The following is a 26,429-nucleotide window of genomic DNA, read 5'->3' on the forward strand; positions in this document are numbered from 1 at the left end:
CCACCTAGCTAATGTATCAAATGAGCCACCACTAAGTTAGTTAAAAATTATATGATTTATTAAACATGATATTAAATAATCAGATTATAACACATTCTTTAAACCAAAAAATTAAGAACAAGTTTTTGAAAACAAAATACATGCATACAACCAAGAACATGTTTTTGTGTTTTCATTTTGAGAATCAATATATTTTTAAACTAGATGATTTTGTTTTGTTTTTTGAATGGGCAACAAGAAAAACGATTCACCTTGTTGCCCATTCCAAAAACAAATCAATAGTTCAATACCATCTAGTTTGAAAACAAATCAATACACATGTTGTTGGTTTCATATATTTTTCTCTTTTTCTTTCAAAACTAAAACCAACTTGAATTTTTAACTTTAAAAACATGTTTTCCTCTCATTACTTAATATCACTACAAAATTTGTTTTTTGTTTAAGAACGGTTCGAAAAACATATATTGTTTTTTTTTTTACTTATTTTTGAAATAAACCAACTTCTTTTTCCATTTTAAAAATAAAAACGAAATTCAACATGCTTTTGTTTTGTTTTTTCCTAATGTAGTGATTTCAAAAGACAAATGAATTGAAAACAAAAAACCTCATTATGACAGTAGAACACCTTGCGCTTAGTTGTTACAGTAAAAATCCTAGGCACTCCATTTCGATCATTGCTGATGTGGTTAAGGTGTATAAAGTATGTGTTTGGCATAGTTGCTGGGAACATCACAATGTTTTCTCATAAAAACGGTGCTGGGCTTGTGGAGCTATAAGCACTTATTTTTTGTTTGGAACCGATGCTGTCACATAGGCGTTTTCTAAGAAAACAATACTAGTTTTGTTTGATACCAGTGCTAGTAGTAATGTTTTCAACATTGATCTATATTATTTAAACATCCAATATGATATCACATTGACACCACATCATTGCACTGTACTAGCAATATGCCATTTTCTTATAAAAGATTGAATTTAGCGTTGCTCTATACCACACTTTCTCGATTTTTAAGAAATAATTTAGGACAATATTTTTTTTTTCAAACTAATCTATATATAACCTATTTATCTATCTTCTCCATTTTTGCAATTTTTATTTTCTTTTGTTTTAAATATATAAAACAATAATCATTGCTTATCTTGATTAGATTAATAAAGCTACAATAAGACATTTTAATGCATATTAAGAGAGAGTGAGTGAGTGAGTGAGAGAGAGAGAGGGAGAGATAGAGAATAACAATAATATAAATCAAATAATATAAATAGGTTAAGGTTAAACAATAAAAAAATTATTAATTTAAAAATCCACTTAACTATCACTAAAAATAAATATTAACAAAACTTAGTAAATATTAAAAATGTGTTTCAATTCCACTTAAAAAGCCAACTTAATAAGCACTAATAAAAATAAGAAATTTAAATATAAAAATATTAATTGATAGTTTTAATAATATTATTAGATAACTTATGAGTTGATACCTTAATAAACACTAATAAAAAATATTAATTTATATTTTTAAAATACCAACAATTAATTAAAAATCCAAAAAATAATTAAAATACTAATAATAATTAAAAAATATTGAAATTTAACAATATTTTATATTAATAAGGGTATTTATTGAAAATAACTAAAAAGTACAATTAATAGTATTATTAAAGAATACCAAAAATTATTAAAAAATACTCGAGCCAGAAATTATTGAAAAATATTGAAAATTATCTATATTTTTTTTATTAACTATGATATTTATTTAGTTATTTAATTTATTTTTACTGAAAGCAAAAGAAAATTAATTTTGTAGTGACTAATATGCAAAAATAAATGATGAAAAATATTGAAAAATACTTATATGCAAAAATTACTAAATAATAATGTAAAAACAACAAAAATTAATTAAAAATCCAAAAATTCTAAAACACCTAAAGCTTTATAATTAAAAAAATTAAATTAGTTGTATTTTATTGCAAAAAATACTGAATAATAATGAAAAAATATATTTTAATTATTAATAGTAATATAATTAACAATAATTATTTTTAAACTATAATTAACAGTAATTATAATTTAAGCTATAAATAGTAGAAAATTATATTTAATTACCAAAAAGTTATATTTAATTACCATAAAATTACATTTAATTAGTTTTATCCAAGAAATTAGCAATATTTTTGAAAATATGATAATTAAATACAGTAATTTAATAATTACAATATTTTAACAGCTAACAATATTTTAATAATTAATAATAAAAAGTAACAAATCGTTTATAACTTAACCTAACCTGATTAGATCTATAAATTTGTAGGCTCATGCAACTATTTTCTTTTAACTTAGTTTTAGCTGAGATATCCACAATGCCCATACATTATTAGGGATAATCAGATCCGATGCCTAATAAGTTCAACTTGGTAGTTATATGCATATATGGTAAATATTATTATATAATATTTAAATAACAAATTTTATATTAATATATATATAGAAATGTTATATATTTTTTTATACTAGACTAGAATTAAATAAATATTTTAATTTGTAAAAAATCATAGTTTTATAATTAGCATGAGCCTCTTTATCAATAGAAAATGTGCAAGCCTGAGCCCACACGAGCCCGGCCTGACCATCGGACCTAGATCTTGAGCCCAAGCCTAACCCTTATATAAAGCCTGAAGCTCAAGCTCGATCTATACACAAAATGTCTTATTTTCAATATACTTTTATAAACTAATATTATATTAATTCAGTAATAATTTAATAAATTAATAAACTAATTTATATTTCCTAATAGTAAATTGATATTTATTAATAATTTAAGAAGCATATATATACATTATTTATTATATATAACATAAGTACTTTTTTATATATGTAATTGTATTGGGCCAGGCCGTCGGGCTACCTGGCCTATGAATAGGTCTAATTATATATATAAACAATTGTATACATAAAAAATCATATGAAATAAAAATTTAAACATCTTTTTCATTTTTTTTAAAGTGGACCTCTCATAACTTGGCCCGGTTCGCGACATGGTCTGGCCCAAGGCTCGGCACAACATGATCTAATTTACACCTCTACTTGAACCTGCCCAATATTGGGAACGAGGCGGAGACATTCAAGGGTTCCCCATCTTTGATGAAGAGTGGTTGCCTTGCCTTGAACCTGCCTGACATTGGGGACGGGGCGGGATGGGGTAGAGTGTTTTGATTATGGGGCAACAATAAGGATGGGGTGCCCCGCCCTGAATCCAACTCGTTGTCATTTCTATATAATTGTTAATTATTAGTGAAATTAATTAAAATGTTAGCTTTTGTAATTATTTGTATTTATTTAAAGTTAATCAAAATTTTATTTAAAAGTAATAACATTTATTAAAATTATTAATAAAGCTAAATTTATTAAAAAAATATTTGTTCATATTAAATTAACAATAATTATTTTCTATAAATCAACATTAAATGAAAATATAATTATTAAAATTTTAGATATTAATAATAACTTTAAATATTTTTAGCTAATTAACAACAAATTTTAATTATTAAAGGGTAAACTTCTTAAGCTACACTTATAGTTTAGTTAATTGACTAAGTATACTTTTACTATTTTAAAATTGACTAACATTACCCCCACTGTGACAATTGATTAACTCTACCTTACCATTAGCATCCATTAACTTTCCGGTCATGTGATTAATATATTTTATAAAAAATTCCAAAAATACCCTTCCTACTTTCATTCCTAAAAATACCACATTTATTCCTAAAATACCATCCCTAAAACCTCTGGAAAACCAGAAACCAAGAGATGAATGGAGATCGATCAACTTGTTAATTTCCATGTACAGGTAACGTTTTCTTTTTTCACAAAAAGAAATTTTACTGAAAAAATTCATTAGTTGTTGTGAAGAGAGAGAACTGAACAGCCAAGACAGAAGACGATGAATTAAAAACGATAGCATCATCGCATCAAATCACCCTCACCTCCGATCTCTCCACAGATCCCTGCCAAATCCAGCACCATGAGCCGACGCTCGTCTTCAGTGCCGGTGGCTACACGGGTGATCTCTTCCACGACTTCAGCGATGGGTTGGTGTTTCCGCTCGTCTTCAGTTTCTCTAATGGTTTTGACAGATCGACTACAACACACCAAGAGCAACAGCAGGCACAGCACATCGAACAGCAAAGCCGGAGGGACAAACTAAGGGTGCAAGGGTTCAAGGTGCCTCCACCTTTGGTGGGAATAGAAGCGGAAGCATCTGGGGAGTTGCCGGGTTATGAAACGGGTGGGATGTTATCGGAGATGTTCAATTTTCAGGTAGGTGTCCCCGTGGCTGCCGACCTTTTAGAGAATTAGATCGTGTCAATTTTCACACTATAAGAGTAAAATTAGCCAATTCGCTAAACTACAAGGGTAGTTTAAAAAATTTACCTATTTAAAGCAGACCAGATAGCGCCGTCATCGATGCCAAACATCACAAAAAATGTCTCCATTAAATATTTCCGTCTCGAACATAATCCACCGTATAGACTTCTTCCTGGAACGATTACTTGCAACAAAAATATCTCTAAGCCTATCCGAGAGTTACATACAGATAGAGGATTGAAGATCATTTGACTAGATTAATCAACTGCATGCAAGACACGTGGATAAGGCAATATCCTTTTCTTTGGTTTGGGGGCAAAATTGTCAGTATGTACACGGTTTATGAAATGGGCAATTAGATTTTAATATCTCTGTGGTATAAAATCCATGTCTTCTCCACCATAAAAATCCTCGTTTGGTGCTTAACAGAGGATATAACCAAATTTAGGACGAAAGCTCTTGTTATTAACTACATACCCACCCGCCATGAATCCCCTATAGACACCCCCAATCACAGTTTTGTCTATATAAAACAGAAACAAGTTCGCCATGACCACCCTTCAGATTTCAAGAATTAACGTTCCAGTGTTCAACGGCTTATCCGGTGATATTAGCAAGAAGAGAAGCTCCTTTGGGCTTAGATTCCTTCAACCCATCAACTGTTGTTCTCAATCAAGAAGAAAAGTCGGTTATTTCCAGGAGAATGCATTCAGATGGAGGGCTTCTGTGGAGAGATGGTCTTTGTTTGGGGAGAGCGCAGGGAAAGATGAGATTTTCATGAAAGAGAAGAAGGGGAGGAAGAAGAGGGATGTTTTAGTTAAAGTTAACCAGGGCTTTGGATTTAATGGTGGTGGGGGCGGAAGAGATAACAGCAACACTGTGAGGGTTTTGGGTAATCTTGCTTTGGCTATTGGATTAACTTATCTTTCAATGACAGGGCAGCTTGGTTGGGTTTTGGATGCAATTGTTTCGATATGGGTAAGTTGTCCTTTCTTCTTTTTAGGCTTTTGGTCCAGTTCAGGTGCTCGTAGTTCTTGGATAAGCTTTTCTTAATGCACAGTGGGATATCAATTGCAACTTCTCTCGTTTTTTTGTGTTGAGAAAATACTCTCACATGTCATTTGTTTGTGATTTTGGTTGCATTTGATGGTAGTATGCTTCACTGGGACTTTTTACTTGTTAATAGTAGAGCTAGAACAGGTAACTATAATTTCGTAGGGCTGAGGCCCTGAAACATTCTTGTGAAAATAGCTCCATTGTGAAAAAGATGGTGGGATTAGCATGGCTTAGATGGCGGAATCTCATGTTCACCAGAGGTCCTCCTTTAGAGTATTACATCTTAGATGTTTCTATAATTTCCAGTATTTCTTTCAGTACTTTATGATTTTTCCTATTTCCACTAGAAAGGTGCCTTGGCCAAAGGAACACTAATGAGTAAGCAAAGTTACAAAGGAACTCTCCTAATTATTATTCTTTCTATTTAGTTAATGATGTTTGCATAATCAATATTATGATTTTTTATATTTCAACTCATTTTAGATGCTATTCCAGGCTTTTTTTTTTAAATAATTTCAAGGATAGCTAATCAATATAACTATATGAACATATTATTCTGTCGTGCCTCTGGGGCTTAATGTATCCAACAACAATCTGTTTCTAGTATTCTGCTTCTAGCAGCCAATTCTGCATTAATCTCTAATTGCTTTGTCTCTCTTTCTCTCACCCCTCTGGCTTTTGACTGATTCCACCATGCTTTTCATTAACAGCTTCTTGCAGTGCTGCTGCCAATTGTGGGGTTGGGTGCTTTCCTCTGGTGGGCAGGACGAGATATAATTCAAGGCAGCGTAAGACCTATTTCACTTGTGATTTTTCTCTTATTATTTGAAAATTCTATTATCTTTTATTGTTTCTTCTGTATGGGGAATATGAGAATATGTTGACTTGCATAGAAGAAAAAGAACCGAGGGAATCTTTATTTAAGATTAATCTAGTCTAAGTGAAACCCAATTCTTGAGCTCATTTCCCAGTTCTCATTTTGCTTCAATGTCTTTGGCATGTTTAATAGCTTTGATATTTCTATATGGGGTTCCTTCTTTTTCTTTTCTTTTTCTTTGTATACTCAACCTATAACCATGGGTAGGACCTATAATCACCAGGATACTTATACATGCTTACTATACCCTTGCCAGACTTGATACATACTCAATACAATGCAGCAAAGTGCATGGGCACTTCAAGATACACTTCATAACATTAACATTTCTAAATATATAAACATTATATTTCAACAAACCATGCTATAAAAAATGTACACAATAGAAATTTAATTAAAGTTGGCAAGATAGTTATTGGGAAATGATGCTTAGGTTGAAAACTAAACATAGGAGTATGATAAGAGAATATAAGATGGGGTACTTGCACTGTATCCATGATTTAGATCTCACAAAATGGAGAGTTGAATTCCTGTCTCCCCTATCTGTGTCCATGTCGATATCCATATTGGGACATCTTAGGATAGGATACTATCATTAGAGATGTGAAGTATTTCCATTTCTTGGTAAGGTGGTGAAAAGTGATGTGCAACCATATAAAAGGACTTTATATAGCCCAATACATAGTTTGATCTATTATTCCTAATTATCATATGCTTCAATGCCTTCCCCATTTTTAATTTTTATTTTTTTACAACCTTATAATAAGCCCATACATCAAAACCTCTTTCTGTGACTTTACAAAGACATTATCTTATGATTTTCCATCCATGAACACACCATGCCCATTACCCTCTTGATAACCTCCTCCACTGAACCCTGTTTCCGTTCAAATATGCGAGCAGTCCTTTCTACCCACATTGCCCAAAATAATGCTGCCAAAATAATATTTCATGCCGCTTTACCACCTTTACTCAAACCTTTTAAATCCCATGCTCCTAGAAAACTCTTAAGCACATCTCCACCCCAAACAAATTCAGCATTTTTATCCATAATGGAATAAGAAAATTCACAATGTATCAATAAGTGGTATTCTTTTTCCTCATTTGTGCCGCACGTAACACAACCAACATCATCTACTTCTATGCCCTTTCTGATTAAATTGTCCCTAGTCACAATCCTGTTCAAAACTGCAGTCCAAAAAAATTATTAGTAAGATAGCCATAAAAGTCTCTTCAGAGAAACATGTAAAGATGGAACTACTCTTCCCTTCTTTTCCTTCTTAGAATGAGATGGTGAAAGGCATAATTTAGGGCATATGCTAGAGCTGTGCATACTCTGGCTTAGAGAGCTAAATCTTTTGATGATGATGTGTGTTATTGGTGGCATTATTCACCACCTATCTGGCTGGAACCTTATATTTGTAGTCTTTTTGTGTTTAATGAACCTATCAAAAAAATTAAGAGAGGGAGAAGCATATTTCTTTATAAGGAAACAATTAATAGTTAATAGGAAGAGGAGATTAATCATTTTTCTTTTTAAAATTTTTGAACTCTTTAAATCTGTTGAGAAGAAAATGTGGTTATTCATACTATACTCCAAAAGTGCCTAAACAGGCTAATTTGAATTAGGAGCATGTACCACCAGTATGAATTTTAAATATTTCAAATGGATGATTGCTTGATTCTTCACATAAGTATTGTCAGATACTGAGGTGTAGCATGAGTTTTTTTTCGCTACAAAGGTGTAGCATGAGTTGTTCCACCTGTTTGAGGATTGAGGAACAAGCCTCATGAGCATGGATTTTTTTATTAAATAAATAAAGTGTATAAATAATAAGAACAATTTTAATTTATTTGTTGTATAATTTCATATAAAGACTAATTTAAGTTCTATAATTTTTATTAGTATAGTTTATTTTTATGAAATTTCTATGAGTGCATCACTGTTTAATTGATATTCTTAGAACTCCATTTAAAAAAAAATATATTTTATTTTTGTATACCATTATTTTTATTTTCTCTTAATATGCAGAATTAATTTGATATTACTATTTCTAGGAGTAAAAGTGAAATGTCTAAAATATAATAAACTAACAAATAATTTGGTAGACCCATTTATTAAAATCATCTTAGGCCACAATTTTATGTAGAATATGATACTATGGGATACATCTAAAGCCCAATAAATTAAGGCACTATTTTGTTTCCCAAATTGATTAGTGAATAAAACAGTCCATTAAATATTCTCTATGTTCTTTTTTCTTCTATGGTACTATGGATTATATTTGGTGTCCAATACATACATGTAATAGACATTTAAACCTGATAAATTACTTAGTAAAATACAAACATAAAGGAGTTAAAAGACAAAATCTATGAAGGGACCCAACATTGGATAAATAGAAACTGACAAACTGCCCATATTGTCCAAAAATACAGGCGATAAGAAAAATCAAATAATCCAGTGGAACCATTCTTTTTCTTACTTGCATTTTGCATCATGTGTATGATTACGGGTTCATAAACTACAAATCAAATGCTTGAACATACTTGCTTGGCATAGTTCTCTGGATATTCACAGATTGATGCATCCTTATAATAGGAATATCTAGATTAGTAGTTTAGCCATGGAAGTGTGTACCTTTTTGCCTATTGCTTCTTCCATAGTTGCATTAATTCTTATGTAATTTGTTTTCCTTAAGCAAAAGGAGCTCTATAATGTTATCTAGGTGTTAATGTTGCATGGTTTTCTGGACAATAATTGACCATTTTCTGTTGCTACTATGGTGTATGTGCAGTGCCCTAACTGTGGGAATGATTTTCAGATTTTCAGGTAACAGCCATAAAAAATCCTTATCATATACTAGAATAGTGTTGATCCCTTTGATACCTCCCTCTCCCAACCAGATTTTAGAGTGATTTGACTTTCTCTTGCAGATCTTCTCTAAAGGATGGTTTGCAGCTCTGCCCCTTCTGTACCCAACCTTTCTCTGGTAATAACTAATATATATATATATATATATATATATAAGTAAAATCCAACAAAATTCAATTTGTAATTTAATGCGGTACACTTTACACATTTTAGATTTCCTTTATTGTGGGGGGAATTCCTCATATTGCAATATGTGGAGGAAAAAAAGCACAGAAAGACAATCTAGTTTTGGGGGAACGGGGTCTTGCTTCTCCCAGCAGAATGATGCTGCTCTTAGTTTATTAGGTGAAGTCATATTTAACTACTGTTGATACTGAGGCCCTTGTTATTAATAGTGCCATATAAAACAGAATGTTTGGTCCTTTTTGGAGGAACCCTTTTTTGGTGACTTGGGGAGTAAAGCTTCCTGATGATTTGCCAGAACCTATGGGAAATAAGCTTTCTATGCTGTATTGATGTCCTCTTTGGAGTTTCATCCAATTTATAAACCTAATATTTATATTGTTACCTTCTTGCTTTTGAGGCAAATGCAAATTTTCAAATATATATATACTATCTTTCTTCCCCTGATTTCTAAGTCAATGTAAATTAACTCCAGTGGAGGGCAATGAGTTCGTTAAAGAACCTACCAAGTTCTCTTCAAACCAGTCTAGGACATTTGGACAAGCATTCAATGGTTTCTCCCCCCGCTCAAAGAAAGGTACATTGTCCTGCCCAAATGATTTCTAGTTTATTCTTCCAGGTTATTTGTATAATGCTTGTTACCATAATAACTGGATTTGTTCTTGGATTCTGTAATCCAATTCCAGGAGTTACTGGTTTAGATTCCTCTAACTTCCTGTTCCCTGTAAATATATGCAGGAAAAGACTCTTCTGTAACAGTTGTAGACATAGAAGCTGAAGTGAAGGATGTGGATTGATGAGCTGATGGCTATTGTTCATGTTAATTTTACCTGGTGACTTTTAAGGTACCCTTTTCTGCCTTCTCCTCATAATGTTATCTTCTTAAACCAGTTTGATATTTACCAAAAAAACCAGTTAGATGCAACATGACATCAGAGTTCTGTCTATAATGGGAAAAATAGAAAAGGTCCATGTTTTGAGATAAATGTATGCATATATTAGTACAGAGTATTAAGACAATATTCTTATTTCTTATGGTTCTGGATTTTTTTTCTTGACCAAAAACAGATTACTTTATTAAAAGAAAAAGTAGTCCATGTTTCAACTCCCCTTAACACTTTGAAAGAAGATAACGACCAAAAGAATCACTTCAAATGTAGCATTTTTTTTTTCAAAATAACAATGGAAAAGCACTTTCTTTAAATGGGTTGGGGGTTGATCATATAGTCGATCGTCGGGATTGATCATGGGTTGGGGGGGCCAATCCAACCATTTTTTTATGAGTGAGGGTTTCTTTTTCTTTTTATGTTTTTGGAGTGGGTTTATTGTACATTGTGAAAGCTAATGATGCTTTTAAGACTATACTCTAAATAATTTAAACAAGGTCATCTTCCTCTTTTATTTTCTTTTACTTCTATTATTGATGTTTTTTGTAGGAAAATTTTGCATCGATTTTACCTTAACCAGAAAAGGTTAAAAGTATAAAATAAGGTAAATAACTTTAAATAATTAATTAGAAATAAGAACTGTGCCCACATCTACCTTTCTCAAATATATCACACAAGATCCCACTACTGCATTTTGACTATAGTACTTGTTCATCAATTTTTGTGGTTATTTGTGGTTCTGCTGTCTTCTACCATGTATTATCACTGATGATAAATTCCAAAGATATGAGATATTCTTAGGCTATGTTTGGGAAATAAGTGCTTGTTCGAGTAAGTACTTACTCAATAAGTTCTTGTTTTTAAGTATTTATTCAAATAAGTACTTATTAGTGTTTGGGAGGTCTTTTCCCAAATCACTTATTTTAAATACTTATTTGTGTTGCAGTGTTTGGTGAGCTGCTTATCCCACAAGAACTTGTACTTTCAGAAATGACAATTATAGCCCTAACTTAACATAGACATATATTTGATATTTATGATATTATATTGACATGATGGAGAGAACGATAGCTGTTGCCACTGCTGCAATTTAACATTTGGTGGTAGAGAACAATAGGGTTCTATTGGCTTTTTGGGGCAGTCCTTTGGAAAATAAACAAAACATTGGGGACAGTCTTGTTTCACAAAAAAAAAGTGTTTATTGAATAAGCACTTAAAAAAAGCCACCCAACTTTGGCTTATTTTTTAAGTGCTTATCTTTAAAATAAGTATTTATTCTAGTCTCATTTGCCAAACACGAATAAGTACTTATTTTCCACTTATTGTGTGGTTCTAGCACTTAAAATTAAGTACTTATAGTTTTACGTAATAATCATAGTTGTTACTCGAATATACTTCCCGCATTAAATGTCTTATTTTTTACAATTTGCAGAGTCTGACACCTGTAACAAGATTAATGCAACATAGCTGCCATAGTTGCTGAAGTAATTGTGTTTTTGTATATTTGATATATCTATGATTCATTTTTAATATATGCTGTGTTTGTATGAACAATCTATAGATTCTATATCACAATAGTATTTCTCAATAATATCATCAAACTTTGGCATTGATCTTGTGGAGTTGTGCCTTGAATTCTTTCTTGCAGCCCACTCCATATCCTAACCCACATTTGTGGAAAAAACTCAAAGGCAAAATTTCATAGTGGAGGTGGACCCAATCCATTTTTAGCTTATCAGTCTGACCCGAATGTGTTAAGTTGGGGTTTTCTCTTTTATGTAGCTTGGGCTTGTACAAGAAGATATAGCGCAGGTCTGAGTGAGGGCTGTATTAGGGTTTAGGATTTTCTGTGAGAGTGAGATTGCACAACATTGCATTTTCCATTGCCATTTTCTTATAGTGGATGTTTGTTACTCTGCCCATTGACATAAGCTATAAGCGCCGAACCACGTAAATCTTTGTGTGCTTTCTTGAGTTCCTCTGTTCTGTGATTTCTTGTTTTCTCTCTGTCAATCAGTTTTGATCTTGGGTTTGTTCTATTGCAACAGATCTTGTTTTGCATGTTGGGCTTGAAGATCTCATGTTATTGTTCTGAGATTACTTTGTTCATCTGATTTTCTTTGTATACTTCCATTTGTAGGTGAGCTGAACTGGATTGCAGCGGGAACTGCTATATGAGCTTCTAAAAGCATTTTGTTCACAAGCAATGGTAGCTTTGGCATCAAACGTGAGCACTTTTTGCATACAAGTTGTATATCCTTTACTGCATGCTTCTTCAAAATACCGAATAGGTCTCACAATTCAGTACAAGAGTTCAGGAACAAGGGTTTCTTGTTCTCCCATGTGTGTTTATAGTATTTTGTTGATATATAGTTCCTCATCTGTTTTCTCTAACTTCATGTTTTTTTTTCCCTCCATTGGTTTAAGTTGGCATGAACATATAAATAGAAAATAGATCCTGATTGCGTGTTCTGATGGTTGGGTCTAATAATAGACGAGAACTTAACTGTCATGGTAACTAATTAACCATGTTAACTTTGTATCTGGCTTCTGCATTTGATTTTTGAAGCCACTTCTGCTCTGTTGATTTTGGGTAAAACCCGAGAAAGGATTATCTGTCTTGTATTAACGTATGGAATTTGTTGATAGAGTGGTCATATTTCATATAGTTCCCACAAATTCCATTCCATCTTGTTCGTCATCTATTAGAAATAGGCAAGAGGTTTCTCACCAGTCACCCACAGGCTGCACGTCTCAAACTTGAATGTCGTCATTGATGGGGTCGTAAGTGAGATGTATGGCTGTAGTGTCTTGTGGATGGATCGGAATTCACTATTAAATGCGCTTCACGTGCAATCCAAACAGTTCTAAATCTTTCTAAAATCCTTTATCTTCAGCGACGATGAATGCCCAAACATATTTTTAGAGTGACATTAGTCATGTAATAACTCGTGTCCTGGTTGGTTTTAGCAATAGGACAACATTCCATATCCATTGCATCGAGATCTCTCAAGTATTTGTACTAAGTTTTACATTAACCAATGAGAATTCATCAAAATTTATAGGGTGGTTTTAATTGGTCATACTTTCAAAAGTGAGAATAGGTGTTTTTTTTTTTTTAACACAGAAAAAAAAACATTTTTTATCTTTTTAAATCGTAGGTATGGTTAAGGATCAAATTAATGATATTGGGTATCGTATCAGATAATTCAGATATGAATATGAATATAGATATGCTTTAGAACCACATGGATACATATAAAAGATATAGAAACACTTGGATACTCTAGGGAAATGTATTCAAATCACATAAATAATATTAAATTTAAAGTTTAATTATCTATGAATAAGGTATAAACACATTAAAAATGTACTTTAATAGGTTATATGAAGAGCAACAATACTAGGACTCTAGAACATGCAAACATAATTTTGGAAAAAATTATTTATTAGTATTTTTATCTAAATATTAACTCCAGTTTTCAAATAATAAATATATATTCATTTTTAACATATAATTGTTTTATACTACATATAATTGTAAAATAAAACATATAAATCATTTAAGCTTGATAAAATCAATTATTTTTAAATTTTTATTAATTTTATTGAGAAATTTATTTATTTAGTATTTTTATATAAATAATAACTCAATGTTTTGAATAATAAATATGCTTTCATTTTAACATATAATTTATATGTAAAGTAAAAACATATAAATCATTTAAGGTAGATAAATAAATTATTTTTATAATTTGTAGTTTTTATTAAATTTGTGGGGAAAATTATATCTTAAATTATTTGTTTTAGTTTTATAATTATAATTTTCAACTTTTATTAAAATTCATAAACAACCCAAAAGCGGTTAATATGCAGTTCCATCAAACTAGGCACTGATTTATATTTTTATGTGAAACTAAAATCCCTAACGATAAATTAACTAAATTAGCAAATAGTTGACATTATTCTAATACTTATTTGATTCTTTTGGCTGCTACATTATCCTAATGTTTCTCTTTCTTTGGGAGCATGTTGGGGCTCTGATCACCATCCATTGATTTTCAACCTTACTCCTCAAACAATACAACTCCCCAAGCCTTTTAGGTTTTATGAGATGTCGCTCTCTGATAGCTCTTGTAAGGATGTAATTGAGGATGGTTGGAATTTTCAAATCAATGGTCATACATCCTATAGATTGACTCTAAAAATGGATTGAATTAACACTTATCTAATAAAATGGAGAAAATCTACTTTCACTGATCCAAAAGATGGACTTAAAGTTTTAGATAATCAAATTATTTTGATGGAACAATCTAAAACTTGGGATTCCCATAGGCTAAATGATTTGTATAAGGAATATGAGGATTTATTATCCCAAGTTGAGAGTTTTGGGAGACAGAAATCTTGACGGTTATGGCTGCATTTGTGGGATAGGAATACTAATTTTTCCATAAAAGCACAATTTTTTGGTAGAAGAGAAATTATATCGAAGGTGCAAAGGATGATCAAAATAGTTGGGTTTCTTCTCATAAAGATATTACTCAAGTTTTTGTTAAATATTTTTCAAAGTTATTTACCTCTCAACAATCAGAGGAATTTGATGATCTATCTCATCTAATTTGCCCAGCCATTTCTGAGGAAGAGAATAATTTCGTACTGGCAATACCTTAAGAGGAAGAAGTCAAAAAAGTACATTTTAGTATTGGCAGTTTAAAATCTCCAGGACTTGATGGGATGCCAGCCTTAGTGTTTAAAAAATGTTGGGATATGATGGGACAGGAGATTATGCTCTTTGTTTAGGAGATTTTTTGTAAATAGACGTTTGTTAAGGATGTTGAGTCACCCATTTATCTCTCTTGTCTAAAAAGGTCGATTGTACAAAAGTACAAGACTATAGACCTATTAGTTTGTGTAATGTTCTGTATAAAGTTATAGCGAAATGTGTTAGGTAAATGTATTACTCCTACTCAAGCAGCTTTTGTTTCTAGACGTCAAATGGTGGATTACTCTATCATTACTCATGAAATGTTTTACTTTTTAAAAAATTAGAAACGAGGTACAGGCCATCTGGCAATAACGTTAGATATGTGGTCTGAAGCCTATGGTAGATTAGAATGATCATTTTTATTAAAAATACTCCATCCCCTAGGGTTTTCAGAAGGTTTCTGTCAAATGGTTAAAGAATGTATTTCTTCTGTTTTCTTTTTTCTCTTGATTAATGGCACTTTAGAAGGACATTTCTTTTCCTCTAGAGGCTTAAGACAAGGTGACCCTCTTCACCTTACTTGTTTATTTTAGCTATGGAGGGTCTTTCTTGCATGATTTTCAAGACTGAACATGAGGGGCAGTTGCAAGGAATTAAAATCTTGAATCACTCCTCCATTTCTCACCTCTTATTTCTTTCTGACAATATCGTGCTTTTTCTTAGAGCCCATAGGGAGAATTTGGACAATTTGAAACAAATTTTAGATCAATTTCAGTCCTCTGATCAGATGATTAATTTTGAAAAATCAAGAATAATTTTCAGTAAGAGCATTCATCCGCGTCATCAAAGGATGATTAAAAGGCAACTTCCTATCAGTCCCTTTAATCATCATTCTAGATATTTAGAGATTCCCCTGTGTTGGTCCAGAAATAAGAATGCTAATTTGAATTATATTTTGGACAATCTTAACTCGAAACTAAATAGGTGGAAAGCATCAACTCTCAGTCAGGCAGGTAAGAAAGTTTTTATTCAATCTGTTCTTCAACCCGTTCCCCTACATTCAATGAGTACAATCCAGTATCCTCAAAAAACTATACATAGTGTGGAAAAAGTAATTAAAAAATTCTGGTGGGAAAAGTCAGAGGTACGAAGTCACCCTTATATGTGGTGTTCGTGGTACAAGATTACTTTACCAAAAGCCTTTCTGCCTTTGGTGGTTTGGGACTTAAAAATTTAAAAATGATCTTAAAGAAATTGGGTTGGAGGTATCTTAAATGGGCAACATAAGCAATGGGCTCAGTTGTGGAAGTCAAAGTACTTAAAAAAATAAAAAAATAATACTCTTTCAGGTCCTAAACGTTTTGGGAGTTGGAATTCATTTACGTTTTTTTTTTATTGTTTTTTATTTTTAATTATTTTGACATAGATAATAAAATAATGGATAATTTCTGTCTAATGGAACAAAAGCGTTTGGATGAAAGGCACATTAATTGGGACATGTGTCACACAGCTATTACGTGCTCACTCATTGTGCTTGTCTAATTAACATGCCTACTACATCCAAACCCGTCTCTTTCCTCATTCCATTTAGAAGTGAAGATTATTGGAAATCAGTAGCTCCAAGAATTCGAGAGTTGGCCTCAAAATGTGAATGCCTGATAAAAGAAAATTCTGAAATCACTTTGGATCAGTTCCTTGGATCCAATCAAGTAATGCTTTTACAATGGCGGCACAGCCAATGTCTTCAAATCTTAGAAATTCTCCTATTTCAAATCTCATTTCTTCGAGTCCGGATCTCCTGCCCACGTTTCTTGCAGTCACACGTGGAGAACATCTCATCCTCTGCATAGTATCAGAGGGAGATGTTCCCGATTCATGGGGGGTAGTGTATTGTTGGTAGGCATGGGCAGGGTTCTCGTGGGCAGGAGATCCGGACTCCATTTGTCCAGGCCAATGGAATGAACTTTTGATTCATTCTATGTTTATTCCCACAAAGGCTACTAAAATTATTCAAACACCCATTTTTCCTCCAGAAAATTCTATATGCATTGGGCCTGGACTCCTCATAAATCAGGTAAATTTACCACTAAAGAGGCTTATAAAAAGCTTCAACAACTGTTCCTAGCAAGGTTTTAAATTCCGACTTGAAAATAGAACTGTTTTGGGCACCTTTTTCAGTTCGATAGTTCAACTATTTGGATTGAACCGTTCAACCCATGATGTCATAAATAAATTAAAAAAATAAAAATACCATAAAAATTAAATAAAATACATAGAAAAATATAAGAAAAAGAAATCGTAGTATTGCAAGAAATACCACAAAAATACAGTGGTTCTTGGCTCCAATGGAGTGGTGGTTCCTGATGTGAAATTGGAAAACAAAGATCAAATGAGAGAAAAACAAAAAGAAAAAAACACAATCACATGCAAGTTTTTACCTTATAGTCGTCGTTGTACCCCTTCCAGAGTGGTCGTAGGCAGCCGCAACGAAGATTGGTCACCAGAGGTTGGATGTCCACAGCGATCGCCATCGTTCTCTTCCAAGAGATGTCGTTCCTTTCAAGAGATCAGAGATGTTCGGAAACAGAGTGTTTCACCGTGTTTGCCGGTTGCTGCTGCAAATCTTGGTCGCTGGTGGGTGGTTGTTCAGACTTCGGGAAGGTAGGTGTCAGTGTGCCGTTGTCGTCTTCTTCGGTGAAGTTGGTTCAGATGTTGGATTTTCAGTTTTGGAGGGATCATCGAATGTTTAGGAGTTGGGATATGTTTGTCATTTTCTTTTTTGTTTTACTTTTATTTTAAAATAAAGTATAAATCAAAATAAATTTAAATGCCAAACCGCTAACTATTGACCGGGTCAAATGGGTCAATGGTTCGACCGACTGGATCAACGATTTTTTGACAATTTCAATGGTTTTGGACTAAATGACGGTTTGAGGTAAAACCGAAATCATTCAAATGATCATTTTCTGGTCCAAATGGTCCGACCATCCGGGTCAACGATGATTCAAAAACTTTGGTTTTCCTACTGACTTCCAATTTTGTCTTAAATGGATTTGGAAATTGACTATTCCCCCCTGGTTATCAGCTGGAGGGTTATTAGTAATTTTGTTCCAGTTAAAGATTTGCTATGTTTGGAGCAGCAAGAGAAACATTGTGTGTTATGCCATGGGTTTGTGAAGTTTTTAATTATTTATTTTTTGAATGTAGTTTTGCACAAGCTATCTTCTTTGCGGTGCCATGGAATATTAACCTTGTGTTCATATCTCTATCTCTGTGAGATAAACATTGTGTGTTTTAGGTTGGATTGCAATTGCCATTTACTATATTTAGTTTGCTAGGAATGAAAATGGTTTTAGAAACCACCAAATTATACCTCAGAATCTTTTAATTATTATTAACCAAGCATTCCAAAATTCTAGATTGTCACAATCTGATCTAAGTCGTACACAAGATTTTCGGCCAAAAATTTTTGCTTCAAGTAAAACACTCAACAGGGTTGATAATTACTACCAAGGAATCTATCATGCTCATTGATGCTATGTGGATTACTAATACCTTATTCTCTTTTGGGATCATCTTAATTACTACCAAGGAATCTATCATGTTTGAGAATATATGGGGGCAGGGTTGATAATTTTGATTTTATTGATCAAGCTGAGCTCTTTGCTGTTCTGTAGGCTTTTGAATTTGTACAGCAATTAATGGAATTCTGGGAGTGTAGTTTTATGTTCTGATTCGCAAAGGCCAAAGCGCTACAAGAGAAGTTTCTGTTGCCTTGGTCTTGCCATTGGCTGGCTAAACTTGGCGATCGATGTCAGCCCATGCAGCGGCCCCAGTTGGCTAAGGGCCATCCACAGAACTCCCTTTCTTTTAATACTTATCCCACTGCAATACCGGTGGTTCAGGACTATGTAGATATAACTGTTGTTTAATATATTACTCTTATCTTTCAAAAAAAATCAAATTAGGCACTGATGCGCTTTCATATCGGTGCATGTCAGACCGTATCCACTAATATAGTGTGGATATAGAGTTGTAGTAGGATATATGTCTAGTCGTGGCATATCCATATTCATGGCCATATATTGGGTTTATTGTATCAATACTTTAAACCCTATCGGTGCATGTCAGACCGTATCCATTAATATAGTGTGATATGGCCCAATATAGAGATGTATTGTGCGGATACATACAACTTGCGGGATATATACTCAATCATGATGCATCTATATCCATGGCTTATTGTATCAATACTTTAAACCTTGAGTATAATTGCTTTTCATGTGGATGATAAGACTAAACCTCCTCATTTTTGTAAAAGCTTGTAATAGAAGCCAAAGTTCTCTTACTTCTTTACCAAAAAACAAAACAAATTTCTCTTTAGATTTGTATCCATGGCTGTGAAAAGAGTTCACTTTTGCTGAAACAATGTCATAGTGAGGACTAAAACCCAAAATCATGGCCTTAATGTATTGTTGTGGCCCTAGTGCCCTACCAAGGTATCATTCATTTATCACATTATGGTAATAAAAGTGGTTTACAAAAAAAAAAAGAGGGTAAATTGCTGAAGCCTCCTTTGAAGTTTTGGGCCGTCACTAAAACCTCCTCTGAAGTTTGATAGTTGCAATTACATCTCCTAAACTTTCTAACACAGTTGCAAGTATACCCTCTCTATTAGGATCTTCTAAAAATAGGCATAAAAATGACCAAATACCCATACAGTTACTATTGAGGCTAGTTTTATAAATAAAATAATGCAAACTTTATTAAAAAAAATGGTCTACATGCAACTATGTAAGAAAGTTCACGAGAGGTGATTACAATTACCAAACTTCATGAGAGGTTTCAGCAATAACCTGAAACTTCAGGGGAGGTTTCAGCAATTTACACAAAAAAATAATTATTTCTATATATATTAAATGTGGGTTTCATTCTTTTAGACAAAATGGGTTATTAATTGAAAATTAGATTTGATTTAATCTCCTAAATTAAATATTAGATATGACATTCAACCTAAATTTATCACAAGAGTCATGAGTAGTGAACCCCAAACAAAATATATATAACAGCTGTAGTTGACCTGTATTTAATGGGTGGCCATTGGTTAATTTTATATTTAAACTGCAACAGTTTTGGGTTATTGTAAGTTTGTTACTTGTCAGGTTGAATAGCCATATTTAAAAGGGTATATTACAAATAGGTACTCTGTACTTTTGGGGTAGTGACTAATAGGTATCCTAAATAATACTTGAGTACCCTAAACTTTCAAAAATATCATGCAGATATTAATCTGGCACAAACAAACACTCTTTATTCAGCTTAGTTTGGTTTAGTTTAGTATGCAAATACATACAAAATATAAGGTTTTGCACTCTACAAATTTGTATTTATACTCCTTCTAAACTGAACCTTAGGGACCAAAACGGAGTTGGAGATGGCTGATGGTATATATACACGGAAATTATATTATATAAAAATTCCACAGATAAATTGCTCTGTCATCAGAAACATTCCAAGGAAGGTGCACAAACAATGCCATCTCTCTAAACCTCTAAAATACCCAGGTGATGGTGTGCATGGTAAATTATGGTGTGTGTGAGAGAGAGAGAGGGAGGTGAAGCTTGGTTGCTTGGTGAGGTGCTGGAGTGCATTATACGTTTGAAGAGGAAGAACACAAGTGGAGAGAACACTCTGAAAACGAGCATGCTTTTGACCTCAGAGTCTCAGACTACCTTCTGCCTTAATCAATGCAAAAAGACAGCGCACTCTTGACTCTCCCTCTCCTCGAGACTCTGTCTAGAGAGACCAACTTCCCTATATATATATTTTTTCTCTTCTTACTATTATTCTATTGCTTGAAATAATATAGAAACAAAAGTAATCTTACACTCTTACGTTTACTCAGAAGTCAGGAGTCTATGGATCTAACTAAGATTTGGCTTCTAATTTCTTTCGAATATAAAAAAAACTGCATGTCCATGCCTATGGCTATCGAGCTTGTTCTTGATACTGCACTCATCGATCTGTCTGTCATTTAGAGAAGATATCAAGGGCATTGTAGTAACTGTGATTGGGTTGGTGGGAAGTGTGGGAACCATCTCTAGAAATTGGAATCAGCGCCTGACACAATTCCCATGCTTCTTCCACCTTGCGACTTCCGTTTCTACGTGAGATGCTCGCTACCCTTGTGTGAACCGTCTGTGAGGGGAGAGAGAGAGAGAGCGAGAGAGGCAAATTAAGCAACTTCCTCAGCAGGGAGAGAGAGAGAGAGGCAAATTAAGCAACTTCCTCAGCAGGGTTCTTTAGATTTGAAGCAAATAGGAGCTGCGATATATTATAAAAACCAAACAGGGAGGCCGGTCGGAGGAACAGAGAGACCCTGTTGCTTCTCTCTCTTTACTTAGAGATATCCATTTCCTGGAGACTTGAGAGAGAGAGAGAGAGATGGCGGCAAAAGGGAACTGGAGTAGCAACAGAGGGAGGCCATATGCGATGATGCTGCTTTTAGCGTTTGGGGCAGCAGCGTTGGGTGTAATGGTGCTCCACAAGCTTAGGGAGAGGCGCATTTTCAACCTTGTTGTTCAGGACAAGGACCGCCAGATCATGTCCCTTCACCTCCTCTTGCAGGTATATATGATCTCTCTCTCTCTCTCTCTCTCTCTCGCATGTGTTACAGGTTCTTATGAAACTTATCAAACCGTGATCTGTCTGAATCCATCACATCCTCTACCACCGGAAAGAGCCTGTTGTTGGTTTCTTTCGCATTCAAAAGAAAAACTAGTCTTTTAATTTTGACGTTGGTTATGATCCGAGTATAGTAAGTCAGCTAGTAATTCCTCCAAATTGGTGATCTGATGCCACTTCAAACCCCAAAGAATTTGGAACTAAAAAAGAGAGAAGAGGGAAATTTCTATCCAACTGCTCTTTGATGTTATTTGACGGTTGTCAATGTGGGAAGCATGGTCATAGAGTCGATCAGATGGGTGGCCTTGTCTCTTGTCAACCTCCTTTTTCCGTGGAGATCAGACTCAAAATTTTCCATAACTTCGTTAGCACCCCATCATGCAATGGAACATATCATGGATTTCGGGTTGTGGATGACATCTTTCTCTGTATCATTAAGCAGAGGCCAGACCCTCTTCAGACTTCAGGGGTTTCTTTTGAAATGTAGTCTTCTTTGGTTGTTTCTCCACTATTACTTTCAATTCTTCCTCCTCTAAAAAAAATAAAAAAAAATCACTCAGGTCTCAGCAGTAAATACACCCACGTGATGTTTCTAAACTAAACAAAGGGACTTCACGTGCCACCCACGTGACTACTATGACTCAATTCTCTCAAAACCTGTGGGACATGAAGTTCGGTTGTTTACAGGATGCGCTTACAGGGTCTGGATCTGGCCAGTAACGGTCAAGGCATAAACCCACATAGCATGACTAATTCTGTGTTTGTCTGTGTAGAAAGGAAACTGGTGAAATTCTATCTCTCCCTTTTTCTTGTTTAATTCCAAGAAAAATTACATCCAATCAATAGACTTGGACCACACCAAAGTTTTTCAATCACCCCCCATCTCTCCAGTCTTTTTTTTGTCTTGCATAGAATTGAAGTTATATCACTATCCCAACTATCAAGCTACATGGTTTTCTGTATCTAACTACCTGTTGCATTTGAAAAAGCCAAGTGCTGCTGGCATAGTGACTATCATCACCATCATAAGCATCTGTACCCTTTTCTCAGCTATTATAGACAAAGCGTAGGTATTACATTTCACTAATCAACTCAGTTTGATCACATACATCCTTCACTGCTGAAAATGTTCTCAAATATATTCACATTACAATATGCACACTATGCTGAATAGTCCTCTGAATTTTTATCTCTCTAATTATCAATCTGACATCCATATCTCACCTAGAATATGATGCTGTTGTTTCTTGATTGCTCACCATTTTGTCCATAAATTAAGTTTATCTTATACCCATTGCATAAAGTTTAAACTTCAATTAGTCTATGTTGAAATTGTTGATCATATGGTACAACTTGTTGTAAGAACATGGGGAAGTATGGTTCAGTATTTTCTTTTTTTCTCTGTTCTTTTTGTTTTTGGTGAGGGAAAGGTATAACTTTCTTAACATCTCAAAAGACCTCCTGAACTGCTCCTCATGTCAATGTCCTTGCTCCATGTATCAACACTACCAGACTCTAGTTGATGTCTCAAATCTTTTGTAATATTTTGGAATCTATCTCTAGGACCCTATGTTTATGCATGAGTTTTCAGAGGACTTGCATTAAGATTACACATCTTGCTGCTAGCTTCCACCTTGCCTTTGACTTGCTGACACTATAATGTTACATATATGATATTTATAAAGCTTAAAGTAATCATTAATATATGATCTGTAAATGATGCAAACGTTTTTGTTCGATTGTTAAAAATGATTTAAAGACTTAGAATATGGTAGAAAACATGGCTTTTGACAAAGCACAATGGTAGGATAGGATTCATGTAGCCAACCCCAAATAGTTAGGATCAAGGTTGAATTGAGTGGTTTTTGTTCAATTGTACTGCAAAAATCTATCCATTTTTGTTTTCAAAAGAGGATAAGAATGTTAAAGATGTCTGCCATCCTTTCATTTGTCTAATTTCACGCACCTTCACAATTGATTCTGTGACCTAAAACATGTAGTGGCTAAAAGACCTTGTGTGTGCTTATTCACATATTGTGTTCAAACAATGAAAAACATGGTAACTTTTTTTGGAACTAAATTGTGATGCAATGGAAACTGTTTGAAGCTTGTGTGCAATCCAACAGTAGATGTACATCGAAACTAGATCATCATGGCGTGGAATTTGAATTTTTAGAAGGAAATGGGTGCCATCAAGTATGACACAGAACCAGATTGTTGATAAGTGCTTCTATTTTTTACCTTTCTTCTATTATGGGTAGAGTGCAGAGTTGAAAAATATTAGTAATAGAAATAATTAAAGATGATATCTCAGCTTTACATGAACTTCTAGCCATTTCACAACATTCAGTGGCACTCTATGATGGTATCAAACAGCAATAGCAGCTGTTAAGATCAGGAGTGACAACACAAGAAATGGAAATAATTAAAAATCGTGTTTCAACTTTACATGAATTTCTAGCCATTTCACAACAACCAATGGCACTCTAATGGAAATATCGAATAGCAATTATCACTTCTTCATATCAAGAGTGATAGCATCCCCTCGCCAAAGAAGAAGAGAGAAAGAGAAAGAAAAACCTTATATTACATCCCATTTAACAGATCCATAATTGAAAAAAAAAAACTGTATAATCATTTACTCTTCTAAATTATTAAGCTGGACTCAAAACATTGTAATTTTAACATCAGATATGTAGATGAATTTCCATGTTGAACAGTTTCTACCAATGGAACAACTATTTTTCTCTCATTTATGATTGGTTTATATGGACATAGTATAGATAGGTTTTAAGCAATGACTCTAGTTCTTATTTTACAGAAGGAAAGAGATTCCACAAAGGAAGTAAAAAGGAAAAATGAAGAGATGACAGCAAAATTATACTCCCTTGCAAGCCAAAAGATAGAGCTGAGTAACAGGATCATTGAGATGGAATCCATGTCAGATTCCCTTAAAGAGGAACAGAGAATCCTGGAGTCAGCACTCGAGGAGAAGCAGAATGAGATTAAAATATTAAGAGAGAAGGAGATGGATTCAACCAAGGCAATCTCTCAAGTAACAGCTCTAACACAACTCTTACAGCAGAAAGAATATGAAATTGAGGAAATGAAGCACCACCTCAAAAGCACTGCTCATATCTGGTCACCAAGTATTGATGATTCATCAAATCCACCTACAAATCTAACTGCAACAAGGAATATAGTCAGTGAAGTTGAAAATAAGGTGGATAAGAAGAAAGTGGATGGTGCCATTGCTAAAGAGGGGGGACTTCAAGAATCTAAGAATGCCAAAGATGGCCAGAATCTAACAATGCACGAAGGAAGGATTGAAAATGGAAAAGATGATATAGGGCAGACAGAAATTCTAAGAGAAGGCTTGTTGCAGAAATTGGAAAATAATATGGATGGTGAAAGTTCTGAAGAACAAGGTGAAAATGGTAAAAGGATTTCAGATAAGAGTCAAGGAATGGGAGAAAATAAAGATGAGAAGTTTGAGAAGCCTAGAGGTTTTCAAGATGGTGAAGTTTCCAGAGTGGCAAGTACAATGAATAACAGAACTAATGACGGAAACTCTCATGATTCTCAAGTCTCGGAAACTAAAAATGAATATGGTGATTCAAAAGTAATGGACAGTAAAGAACATGACACCATCAGAGATGAACAGCCCAAAAGACTCCACTATGGCAAAGGTCGGGATCCTGATGTGGTTGCTAATGATAGGATAAAGTTAGAAATGGCCAATGGCTCTCAAAATGGTGACGGTTCTAGCATGAGAGGAATACATGGTTCCAGAAGTAAGATGAAGGGTAAGAGATGGAGAATGGTTTCTGAAAATAGGGAATTGAAGAAGAATCCGTCGGATGGTATTGGTATGGACTTACGGTCTAGAACCTCCGATAAAGATGAAGCGAAAACAGGCAAAAAGAGACAGATGTCAGAAATTGGGAATTTGGAAAGGTTTATGAGCTACCAAGTTGATAAAAAAGGCCTGAATACGAGAGATGAACATGCTCATGGAGATACAGTTGCGAATGAAGAACAGGGAAATGGGCAACTGGAAATGATTGAAAGGTCTAAAACTGTTGAAATAAGAACGAATGACGATAACCAAATAAGATTGGAGGGTAAAGAGGAGAAAGAACTTCCAAATAGAGGAAGATCAGAGATGCCCAAGAATTCCACAGGTCGAAGTTCTCAACATGCTGAACATTTGATGGTCGATGATACAAGTGCCAGTACAGTTCATCAAGAGGGGAGGAATGGCGAAGTTATTTCTAAAAATGAGAAATTGGTAAAGCCACAGAGCTCTCTTTATGGAGAAGGGTTAATCAGAAATGTCATTGATGAGGCTGAAGGACGTGCTGTAAACGTCTTTGAACAGCCAGTGGACCAAGAAGCAGGTAGTATTCGAAGGCAAGACATGATAACAACTACAACCAACAACAGAGAAAGTTCAGAGAAAGCCACTGGATATGAAGAGCAAACAACTCTGGAGGTTGCCCATATTGGTGAACAAGAAGAAGCAAATGATATTGAAGCTGATGAGGAGGCAAATGGAGGGAAGGATGGCGAGACTGAATTCTAGATGACAACCACGGGTTTTCCTACCAAGCTGTAATGTTTTCACACTTCGTAGGAGGATTTTACTTATTTAGGCAGAAAGAAAATTTTCACTTACATGAGTCAGTTTGACAATCGCTGATGTGGCTGAATTGAACGACTTATAGCCTTGTGTTTTTAGTGATCAAATAATAAAATATTTGCAGGAATAGTAAGCAACCAATCTCGTATCCAAC

The 26,429-nt window shown here is 33.9% G+C and overlaps 2 protein-coding genes across 5 annotated transcripts; both read left to right on the forward strand.

Moving 5' to 3' along the window:
• The first annotated feature begins 3,789 nt into the window (after window positions 1–3,789).
• Window positions 3,790–12,716, forward strand: LOC104612596 (uncharacterized). Of its 2 annotated transcripts, none has more exons than XM_088894407.1 (7): window positions 3,790–4,318; window positions 6,133–6,210; window positions 9,098–9,132; window positions 9,237–9,292; window positions 9,833–9,934; window positions 10,096–10,202; window positions 12,385–12,716. In XM_088894407.1, the coding sequence occupies exons 1-6, from the start codon at window positions 4,292–4,294 to the stop codon at window positions 10,152–10,154; spliced, it is 357 nt and encodes a 118-aa protein (XP_088750533.1). In that variant the 5' UTR covers window positions 3,790–4,291; the 3' UTR covers window positions 10,155–10,202; window positions 12,385–12,716. The 2 variants fall into 2 exon arrangements, with proteins under 2 accessions (XP_088750533.1, XP_010278365.1); XM_010280063.3 differs by lacking the exon at window positions 3,790–4,318 and adding an exon at window positions 4,774–5,344.
• An 8,187-nt stretch (window positions 12,717–20,903) lies between these two features.
• Window positions 20,904–26,416, forward strand: LOC104612597 (uncharacterized). 3 transcript variants are annotated; one of them, XM_010280065.3, is made up of 2 exons: window positions 20,904–21,576; window positions 24,458–26,416. In XM_010280065.3, the coding sequence occupies exons 1-2, from the start codon at window positions 21,394–21,396 to the stop codon at window positions 26,216–26,218; spliced, it is 1,944 nt and encodes a 647-aa protein (XP_010278367.1). In that variant the 5' UTR covers window positions 20,904–21,393; the 3' UTR covers window positions 26,219–26,416. The 3 variants fall into 3 exon arrangements, with proteins under 3 accessions (XP_010278367.1, XP_010278366.1, XP_088750534.1); XM_010280064.3 differs by having other exon boundaries at window positions 20,911–21,576; window positions 24,455–26,416; XM_088894408.1 differs by lacking the exon at window positions 20,904–21,576 and adding an exon at window positions 21,621–22,703 and having other exon boundaries at window positions 24,455–26,416.
• Window positions 26,417–26,429: the final 13 nt, after the last annotated feature.

This window comes from Nelumbo nucifera, chromosome 1, assembly GCF_055504915.1.
Source record: "Nelumbo nucifera cultivar China Antique chromosome 1, China Antique-T2T, whole genome shotgun sequence".
Lineage (NCBI taxonomy): Eukaryota > Viridiplantae > Streptophyta > Magnoliopsida > Proteales > Nelumbonaceae > Nelumbo > Nelumbo nucifera.